The 11,706-nt window shown below is 34.3% G+C and overlaps 1 protein-coding gene across 1 annotated transcript; it reads right to left on the bottom strand.

The window, feature by feature from the left end:
- Positions 1-295: 295 nt before the first annotated feature.
- On the bottom strand, positions 296-10,421 carry LOC116135687 (F-box/LRR-repeat protein 15). Its single transcript, XM_031421405.1, has 16 exons — positions 9,671-10,421; positions 9,192-9,447; positions 8,964-9,096; positions 5,807-5,903; positions 5,513-5,710; positions 5,166-5,436; positions 4,976-5,074; positions 4,800-4,888; positions 4,585-4,684; positions 4,322-4,492; positions 3,113-3,265; positions 2,630-2,790; positions 2,352-2,550; positions 1,177-1,640; positions 1,037-1,100; positions 296-353 (listed from the first exon to the last, which is right to left on the bottom strand). Exons 1-15 carry the CDS (start codon positions 10,045-10,047, stop codon positions 1,091-1,093), a joined length of 2,778 nt encoding a protein of 925 aa, XP_031277265.1. The 5' UTR covers positions 10,048-10,421; the 3' UTR covers positions 296-353; positions 1,037-1,090.
- Positions 10,422-11,706: the final 1,285 nt, after the last annotated feature.

Here is an 11,706-nt window from a genome sequence, read left to right as displayed (position 1 = left end):
TTTGGATGGAAAAACTAGGCCACCATTTAATAAGGAATTTTCTTTGTAATTGTTTGAATTTTGGAGGAGGAGGTGTAGTGATATGAAATTGCCAACTCATTATCCAGGCAAGTAAGAAATTACTAGAAAATGCAAGTAAGGGATCTTTATACTGTTGTTGAAATTTTTGGCAAATAATTGATATCCTTCCAAAATCGAAGGTGGGAGGATTTGTTCATTTAAACCGAAAAAATTAAACCATTTTTGGAACCATTTTGGAAAAGTTTTTGGACAAGTTTTGTCAAAGATAAAAAACCAAGCATGCTACATTGCAATATGGCAATTTTGACCGCTTCTTCATTGATGTTACAAGACTAATAGAGGCCCCAGTTGCAACAAAAGATTAAGAAACGGTGTCAAATGGGAATAGTATCATGCAATGAAAAAAAAAAAAAAAGCACAGAGTAATGACGCAATGAATGAATCTTAATAATGACTGAAATAAGGCTGAAGTAAAAATAATGCACATAAGTATATAAATATGACACTGATAGTAAGATAATTCAGAACAAAACAGGACACAGCTTTTCCATGATGAATAATGGGGTAGAGAGAGCGCCCCCAGAAAGAAACTAGTCTAGATTCTCTAATTCTAGCAATTTGATAGTACACAAATCTATCAGAAAGTGGATCCAAAATTATCCATATCAATGAACTTTATGGCAAAGTAACTGATGATCAACATGTAAAAAAATAATCAAGCACCTTCAAATAAATTATCCATATCCTGAGACTAATATTTTTGCTATTTGATGATCAGTGTTGTCATATGATTTATGAGCTAATGCTGCCATAGTCATTTCTTGTAAAATATTTAATATTTGGTGTTCAGCTAATCCGTCTATATTCCATTCATCTATTCCTGTTCCAGTATAGGAAGATCTTGCCATTTGTGTNCCAGAACAAAAGCCACAAAACAAACACCACAAAGTAGTCTATTTGCAAAGACAAGTCCAAATAATAAATGATTTCGATTACAGGAGGCAAATTTGCATACCTGAAGAAACAGGCTTGTTAATTTTGGACAAGCAAGCTTCAATGTTTCCAATGATCAACAGTTGCTGAATAACATAAAATATTAGTGCATAATAGAGAATATAAATGATAAGGTAAACCAAGAAAAAGGTTAATACATACCTCAAATTGAGAAAGCACAAGGTGATACAAGCAACATCAACTTCCTTCAAATTGGCAGACAGAGAAAGGTTCAATGATGACAGATGGAAACAGCGTGCCTGGGGTGGAATGAGAACTTTCCTAATATTTGGACAACCTACACAGTTGAGGTTTTGCAGCAAACGATCAGGATGCTCCATTGATTCATGGACATTCTCTTGAGAAAATATCCCGTATGAGCCATATACAGTTGGTTCCAGAGAATGACCACCACTAGAACCCCAATTCAGGTCATGCATATTTACACAACCATTCAAGCTAACATGAGTGAGGTGTGTACAGTATGCAAGAAGCTCCTCAATAGCTGACTGGCCAAGGGTCCCATAAGACAAGTCCAATTCCTGAAGAGATGGGAGTGAAGCTTTCTTGTAAAGAGGCTCCAATGATGTGTCAGTGAGATACTTGCATGCTTGTAATTTTAACACCTTAAAGAACAACAGAAAATTAAGAGCCGATAAAAGAGCAAAGAAGGGTGCAGAATAAGAAACAAAGAAGCTCCTATCTCAGCAATTGAACTAAGTATTGCTATATTAGACAAGTATTTGATAAAGAAGGCAAAACATTGGTAACATAAGCAAAATCCTCCTCAAGTAAAAGGATTAAATGGTATTAGCTTTTAAACTCAAAAATAATCTTCAGACTAAAGCACAAATATGATTGAATTGACAAGGCACAGAAAATATGAGGCTCTGGGTTTTGTCCAATGTCTGAGTATCACTAGGGCACAATGTATAGGATAAACTTTCGAAACTAACAGAGCACTTTATGTACACCTATGGTTTAGTTCATTTAATAATCAAACAACATTGATAACGACATCAGACTTAACCAGCAAAAGATCCAATACAAATGAACAACACAAAAACAATACCCAGGATCTATAAACTACTATGAAACCAACTTCTACCAAAATGAAACAGAAAAACCATGCCCATATTTGAAATAGGCTACAAAAAGTTAAAAAGGATTTTTTATACAAATGTAAAATAGCACAGAAACATTATATGAGAAGAATAGAAAAGCAAAAAACCTCTACTAGGTGCTGGCCTATATCCATTAGTACACAAAGTGATAAAAGGCCACATATCAGCAGTAGAATCATGCATCTATCTGAAAACAAGAAAATAAAACCTTACCTTCAGTTGTGAACAAGACTCAAAAACCGGCTGCAAATTCGTCAAGAAAGTGTATGATAAATCAAGCATAGTCAAATTTGAAAGTGATTGCAATGAGTAAAGTCCATCGGAACCAATAGATGGGCATGACATAAGTATTAATGATTCAATCAGTGGGCATGAAGTAGTAGTTGCAGACAGGCAATCATCCTTAAGTTGACTGCATAGAAAATGAAAAAAGATGTTAATCACAGCACAACCAAAAGGAGCCACCAAAGAAGATACTATATACAACACACCTGCAAAAAGAAGCATCAAGAGATGTTAAAAGAGGACAGTTAATGGACGCTTCTGACAATACACCACATCCTTTCAACTCGAGCACCACCATACTTGACGCTTCAATAACAAGTGAGTTCAACTTGGGGCATATACCCAGATTGAGTGATCGGAGAGCAACCTGCAAAAAAGAGATGAGAACATGGAGAACATTTTCAGTTCTTAACATTACTTGGACCCAATCAATACATTGATATTGTAATCAATTTTGATTTCAACATTTATCAAATCTAAAATACTCCCCATGCTCATAAATGAGCGATTTAAATCAATATGGTAACTAGACAGGTTTGAATTTGGGAATTAGAATTATCAGAACTAGAAGTATCAATTCAAAGAATTTGCCACTCCCACTGAAGAACTAAATCTAGAAAAAAAGGTACAAACAAAGAAATATATCATGTGTATTCAAGCAGGAAAGGCAACTGTGCAATCATTCTTACTGGACAAAAAGATGCTCTTTCAAGATGATCACAACCGTCTAAGCAGACTTTCTCAAGATTGGGGCATTTTAGTTCAAGAGATGTGATAGCACGGCAACCAACAAGAGAGAGACTGACTAAAGATGTACCACAGAACTGCACTGCTGTCAAGCCCTGGAAAAAGTAAAATTCAGTCAGACACCATAACAGATAAGTCATTAGAAGTGGTATTATAGAATCAATATACCTGCTCGGTGCAACACAAAAAGGGAGCTAGATATACTCAGGGCAACCAAAACTATATCAACTCACAGACAATGGTGCATGTTAATTTCTGAAAACTTAAATTCAGCATGTGAACCTATCATATCAAGCTAGATATACTTATGCATCTTTTCCCCACCCAAGCCTAAGATATCTCTTGTTTTTAAATCTTATCTTCAATGCTGATAAAATAACAATTTCCAGTAAATGCGCAGCAAGGTTTTACACAGTTGTTTTCCATTTAGTTAACAAGGTTACTCTAAGTTTATCTTAACCCAAAAATGCAGTAAATTAATATATAAAAAATTCTGTTTATTTATTTGATAAAAAATTTAAGAAAATATTTAATACAAATGATCATATACAAGAGACAATGATGCAACACTAGTACACCACTCGCAAAACCAACTTCTTCATGTGGATAACTTTCCGAAACCATGAATATCATGAAAAAGTCAGAAGGCATCAGTTTGACAGTTCATGCATATAAACCAACAAGACACACATTAAAGACAAAGGCATAACAATGCTATCAAAACCATATTCTTCACATAGAAACTTTTCAGAACAAAATAACTAGAGCTTAAATATATTGGTGGCCCATAACTCTAGCTTAAGCTTTTGCTTTTATAGTATCAGATACAGGTTGACCAAGTGGACTTGTGTTTCAATGTCCTCATTATAATTAATTAAATTTTGTTGTGTGTATCTGTTGTTGTGATTCTAGTTGTGTTCAATCATCAAATCTTGCATGTGATAGGTACTGTTAGGGCTCTATTACCATTCTCAGGCCCTAACCTATTAGTCTAAGCTTTTGGGTTTAGCAGTAACAGTCATAAAAATAAAATATGACAAAAGCATGATGAATATCATGAGCAAGTACGAAGGCATCTTTCCATGCATATGCCAAACATGGGAACATTAAACAACGCATAACACACATGTTGAAGTAGCCTATTCACAAACCTCACAATTATCAAGAACTAAAGACTTCAACATGGGGCAACCACCACCATCACTGAACACTTCACAAATAGAATTTGTTAACGATTCACAATCTGTAAGGTCTACTTCTTGCAGACTCTGGCACTTCAATGCCAATGTTGTCAAGTTCTCCTGCTTTTGCAATGATAATTTCTGCATTTCCACAAAACCACTCAGAAATCTCTCAATTAAATAAACATTAATGAATTGACAATAAAGATACAATATCTCCTTCAGAAACATACTTGAAGAGAGTTTGACATAACATTAATGCGGTTGAGAGCAGCACAATTTGACACATTTATAGATGATAGCATGATAGTTCGCAAATTCAATTCAACAAATCTGCAAGAAAATAGAAATAGATAAAGAGAATAAAATTTAGATACAAAGAAACTGAGGAAATCCTCTGGGACAGAGAAGAACTAAATGAAAATTTAGATGGAGTAGCCAAGCATACTTGCGACAATGTACTAGTCTTATATTCTGCAAACGAGGAAGATCCAAAGAAACAGCAGTCAAAAGGTTGCAATTATCAAGCTCCAGAACCTGCAAAAATTTATTGTATTAGTTTTGACATGTTGAATGCAATTAACATGGGGAAACACCTGAAAAATAAAGCATTAGAATTCAAACCTCCAACATATTACTATAAGATATCGCAGCCATTGAAGCTGATGTGATACCCTCACAGCTGTGAAGCTTAAGAACTGTTAACATGGGGAGCCTGACAGACTTCAAAGAAGAAACACAGAAGCGTGTCAAATAAAAGAACATCCGAATAATACAAAGAAAAATGCCAACCGCCTATAACATAATGACTGACCTCAAGCGATATATTTGGGCAGTACGATGAATTGAGAATATGAAGATTAGCACAATGGAGGGCTATTTCACGGAGTGTTTCATCACTCACACATGTACAATTTGACATATCTAATGATTCTAATTGAGGGCATGAAGTGGCCGCCAAACGAATGGCTGCATCAGAAAGCTTGTGGCAAGCAACTATATCAAGGAGACTCAAAAGGGGACAATTAAGCACCGCCTGTGCCATGTTACTCCGTTTCAAGGACAAATGCACAAGTTGTGGGCACCTACAAAGATACTTTTAGAACAAATATTGACAAGATTGACAGTAAATAACCACTCAATATAATAACATTGCTCCACCTGATGGATACACGCATCATTCGGCACTTCGTTAGTTCAAGATGACGCAATTGATCATGGTTTATTGGTATCTCCTGAATACCATTACCAAGAGTAGCATCATAGACATTTAATCTCTTCAACTTACTACAATCTGCTAATGCATGGAAAAAAGTGTCCCCCACTTGATATCGCCCCAAAGTTAAGGCTTCAAGGTTTCTGAGAACACAAAACGATTTCATAAAAATTAAGCATCCAAGGCAATGAATATTCATCTAAAGACAACAGCAACACCAAATGTAATAAAAGAACTACCTCAATAATACCGCTTTCATGACAAGCAAGTGCATAGCAGGTACACCATATAAATTCACTTCTGTAGCATTTGGATATCGCCGACACACATCCTCAACTGAAAATATAATGACCAATGAGTAATTCTGCCATAAGTTTAACAATAAACCAAATAAATAAAAGATATTTGCGCTATCTCTAAATTATGAAAAGAACATACTTAAACAGGCTGTGGCAACTTAGATATGATACAAATATTTTAAAAATAAAAAATAAAAAAATAAATAAGATCATTAATTCATCAAGCTAAATCAGTGTTGATTAAGCCATAGCTAAAATAAACCATAATTAAAGTTTCATGCTATAATTACATATAGTCATTGAAGAACAATTTCTGAAAGCTCATACATAAGATTACCGTTATTGATCAAATCAATAGCTTTCAAGCATATGTAAAACTACAGAATCTGAAGCACTCTTATCAATTTTTTGACTGCGTTAGCAAAGTCACTAATTTGGCAATTTCTATATTTCCAATCAGATTCCAAACCGCTATCAAATAGTAGCAATTCGTTCATAAACATATGTCCATACATATTTTAAACAATAAAAAATATTATAGCAGAATCCAAAGGGCCTAATAGAAAGTAAAAGAAATAACCATAAGCATAAAACTACAAAATTATCATCTAAGACCAATAGCAGTCAGGAAACATAGAATTCTGTATGAGAAAAGAAACAAAAAGGTGACATCCAAAAGCTCAAAGATCTCAAAACTAGAAGTTCCATTACTTCAAAAGTAACTGGAAGTTTCATAACTTCAAAAGTTACTGGAAGTTCTTTAACTTCAAAAATAAAATAGTTTATTCACAACATATAACTCCACATAAGATGTGATAAAAACAGTTCTCCATGTTGCAAGAGTCTATGCTCCCCAGATCTCACCATTTAATAAGCTTCTTTTTATAAGAAATAAAAGACTTAATTAGCATGTAGAGTGATTAACAAAAGCGTCAACATGTCGTCCACAAAAACCAAGAGCAGCATTAAAGAGTCTCACTCGAATATTTAAAGAAACTAAACTGCTCATATCTAGAATATTTTAGAAACATGGTTTTCTGTGACAAAAAGATCTTCCAGGACATAAATACCCCAAAATAGACAGAACTCAAATAATAAACCCTCCCAATTCAGGTTTAGAAAGAATCATTTGTCCCACAATTCCCTTGTTATAGTTGGTCACAGAGAAGATAGGAACCACACTCCATCATACAACTCTCTTCATGCATTTCAATCACTATTTTTGCATGACCCAGTCAATTCCAACCAACAAAAGAATAAAGAACAAAGTTCTTCTGAAAAATGCACAATGCAAATGATAATACTCAAATTCACCACCTTTCTTACACATAGAACACCGACCAGCAATGATATGCTGACGCATTACAAGCATATCCACTGTGCCAGTCTTCCATACAGTGGTCTGGCCAAAAAATAAAATGCCTTGGTTGGTGATAATGCACTCTATCCAGTTGTCCATGAAAAACATTACCTGAATTACCGAAGTACTAATGCTGACCTCCTAATTCCGCTTCAACCGACCCTTCTTACATTTATAGAGCATACAAGGTTGAAAAATGCTACAAAGACTCAAACTATTGCTTTAACAAATTGTTGACTCCAATATGAACCATTACTACACCACCTCTGTAGTCTGCCAAAATTGACTCCTTATCACTGTCAAGAAACAGAAATTTGAGAAAGATACTTTTCAAGGGAAATTTACCACAGAAAAGATAGTGCCAAAAACTAGCTCTCAACCGCTACCATCACAAGAACATATATACTTAGAGAAACTATTAGAATCAATAAATGAAGCTCACGAAACCTAGCTCCAAGCTAACACTACAAAAGTGCCAAGACTCAATGACCTGGAACCTTCCCAACATTAGCCTTCTATAACCCTCCTACGAAGCCTTTAGACATCAGTCTCATAAATCCATAATTGTTTCCCATTAAAGCTCATTACTCAATTTCCATGAGTAATTTTAACAAACTATTCCTCCAAAAGTGCATGCAAGTGTTTAACAATTTGTTAATTAGGTGTAATTTTGTGCTTGATGTAAATTGAATAATCAATGAAATATGAAGTAACAAAAAAATAATTTGGGAAAAAGTGGAGGAACATTGTGTATAAATTGAAAGTATATCTGCTGAAGAAAGAAAATGACAATCAATCCTTGCATGCATGAAGATTTGAAAGTTGGCAGCTTCAATGGTCGGTTCATAGGTCTCACAAACTCTAGGTAGAGTGCTGCATGTATCTGAGATGTAATTGAAGTAATTGTTTGGCAATTTTTTTGCAAAAAGGGATTTAACAAACAACATATTACTTTCCACTCATTAAAATAAGTCTCAAAAACCTCAGAAACAAGTTTACATTTCTCTTCTATAACAGAAAAGACAAAACACTGGAAACGAACTCCAATCTTTGTTTTCCTTCCAACCTCTCCCAACAACGCTCCTCTTTCAAAAACCTAATCCCCTCAAAACCCTCTCTCTTTAATCAAGAAACAGTATACTGGAACAAAGAAAAGGAACAGAAAAATTCAGGAAACCATAACAATGACCAAGATCAATTCTGTAGTTTGATTCTTCTTCCTTTCCTCTTACAATATACCACCGTCAATATCCAAACAACCATATCCAAAACCAAAATAGGCAACCAAGTAATCAACAAACTCAAAAGCCCCACCAGATCCCTCTTAAGCTCATCCATATAGGCACCATTTCCAAGAAAGTTCCACTAGTGATTTTTTGCCCAACAAATGTGTTTCCATTTATACTACCAAACATATTTTTGTACTCCAAATTGCCACTGATATGTTCTCAGATTTAAAAATTAAAAAAATCCAATTTCCTGATTGGTTTCTCAAGGAAATTTTGGACAATATCGGTACATAGGCACTAAGTCGTTATACCACACAGTTTTGACCCCAACTATGATTTCTTGAGCATAATTGCAAAAGACTCTTTAAGCAATACTACTTTTCTCAAGAACACCAACTTAATGCTTTAGTTTACATTGCAACGTCCTCCCATCCTCACACAATTTCTAAAGAATTGAAAAAGAAAAATGAAAAAAACAGTTTAACAAAGGTGTATCAAATAAACTCACATTGCTCAATAGATATCTTCCTATTTTCAAAATTCAAACATCTCCAAAAATCTTCATGAGCACTAGCTGCTCTCCACTGCCGACAAACAATAGCAGCACGACAAAGATCAGCATAGTCCAAGAAAGAAAAGACCTGGGGAAGAAATAGAGAACGCAAATTGAAACTACATACAATTAAAAAACAAAAACAACTATGATGAAGAATTCTTCAAAAAGAAATGCCCCTACCATATGCAATAAGTCATCCGTAAGATCCATCCGGACTTCAAAATCTTCCGTTTTTGAGGTACCATTCTCTTTTCCATCACCTGTTCCACCGGTAGGGTCAAAGGGACTCTCATCACCGGTATTATTCCAAATATAATTGTGGTACAAGATTTCATTAGCGGGAGAAACCAAAGACCCCATCCTAATGTTACAACTTTTGTCTCGCAATGAACTAGGACCCCCAGGGTCAGAAAGCATTGCTGTTCCATAATGACACCTGGAAACAGTTTTAAAAAAATGTACTTTTATCATAGAATATCAAATTATCCCAGTCAAAATATCACTGTGAACTTCAAACATAAATCCCTATCAATTTTGTGACCCTAAGGACAAAACACAGATCACTATACCAAAAAACATATACTAAAATCAGACTAAAACAGAAAAACTTTATACTGACAATACAAGTTATAAACACACAGAGAGTGTGAGTGACTCACGGAGGAGAAGTAGAAAACACTTTGGCACGCTTATGATGTAAATCGTCGTTTGCAAGACCCGAGCCCCCATCGCCGACGCCTACGCCACTACTACTACTCTCGCCCTCATACCGCCTAGGCTCGCGAATCAACGAGCGCCACCTGGGAGCCCTCCTAACCGGTGGCCCCATGTCATCAGACTCACGCAACACAGTGATCAAGTCGGGGAACGGCCTCTGTAGCGGTTCCTCAAACATCTCCAGTGCAAGCCCAAACTGCATCTGCACATCTTCGTCACTTCCGATACTACCATCCGAGTCGTCGTCGATTAGCGCCATTCTCTTCTTATCTTCGTCTTCGTCGTCCTCGGTGAAGCATAAGCAGCACCAAATCTTCATGCACTTGAAAAGTCTATAAAAGAAAAAAGATGCGAATTTGAGGAACAAAAACCTAGCTCATGATCTGATACATTTGTTCAACGGAAGAAAAACCTCTAATTTGGGGGAAAATTGGAGGGATTATGGAAGTATCGGCGGAACCCTAATTTTAAGCGCTAGAATTGGGGGAAATGTTTAGGTTAATTGACACAGATGAATCGAGGAATATATACAAAAACATTTACAGGTACAGCGAGAGACAAAGGGTTTAGATCTGGTCGGATCTTGTAGGGGAATTTTGTTTTGAGGCTGTGTTTTCTGTTTAAAAGAGAAAAGAAAATTTGGTGAGAGCTTCGAAAAAATAGAGATCGGCAGTAATGGTGATATAAACTGAGAGATGGTAGTAATAGATACTTTATATGAAAATTAAAAAAGTAATAAAATAAATAGTTATTTACTTTTTTATTTTATTTGAAATTTCAATTTTATACTTTTATATACATATGTAAATGAGGATGGGAAGAGACGACGTCGTATGGTTTGGTTTTAATAAAAATATCTATTATTTACGGAAAATAAATCTAAATTATTTGATTCAAGCTATTAATTTTATTTTTTTACTTGAAATTAAAGATTTGAGGTTCGTAAAATGAATAAAAAAATATACAAAACCATATGGAAAATATGTATTAAATTAAAAACAAAATGAGAAGGGCGGTTGGAAAAAATAATTAGGGGTGATTAAATATGTTTAAGAAAGTGATAATTAGAATTAGTATATATTATTATGAGATTGGTAATCGTAACATTCTCATTTCTCTCTCTCACGCGACAATAGATTACGTTTTTAACTTTTACTACAGGCTTATGTTTGAACAACAACACAACACTGCTAACCGTACAGCTACAGGTAAATGTAAATGTGAATGTGAATGTGAATGACAGTGAAGCAAAGGCAGACAGGTGGTCCTTTTTAACTGCAAACATGTTGGCCAATAAGTACCTCACTCACTGACTCCAGTTTTCTGTCTTTTTTTTTTTTAAGAAACTTAAAATTATTTCAATTCAAATATGGTGGCCCTATTTTAATTACTCACTTCACCCACATGCTTGATTATTGCACCCTGCCCTTCACTATCTCTGTTACTCCTTTTTTATTATTATCATTTTGTTCCCTTATTTATTTTTACATTTTGTTTCACAATTTTCTTGTTTTAAAATCCTTCATAATATTTTTTTACTAGCAATTTTTTTCATATTTATACTCAAACAAATAATAATCAACTTCTTTGTTATTAAAATTTATTTTTTTTAATTAATCTAAGAAGTTTTACAGATTATTGAATTGGAATATAAAGAAAGTAAAAATTATTTTTAAATCAAATTTAGTTCAACTTGAAAGATTAATTATTGTATTCATTTTCTTTTCTTATTATAATTTGTAGTGCTTATGAATTAATCCTTAATTTTGCTAATTAAGAATGATTTAATTCCAATGGAAAACAAATTATTTTAATTCCATCAACACATGTATATATTCACAATTTATCAATTATATACATGTTACAAACACTCATTAAACATTGCGGAAGTAATTTTATTTTATTACTAATCTCCCTCCATGGCAATTGTTGTTTAATCTTCATATTTCTGTCTCTTTGAAATTTTACTGAATCTTCC

The sequence above is a fragment of the Pistacia vera genome, unplaced genomic scaffold (genome assembly GCF_008641045.1).
Source record: "Pistacia vera cultivar Batoury unplaced genomic scaffold, PisVer_v2 Contig109, whole genome shotgun sequence".
NCBI lineage: Eukaryota > Viridiplantae > Streptophyta > Magnoliopsida > Sapindales > Anacardiaceae > Pistacia > Pistacia vera.
Note: the sequence above shows the minus strand (reverse complement) of the source record. Positions and strands in the feature narration are given on the sequence as shown.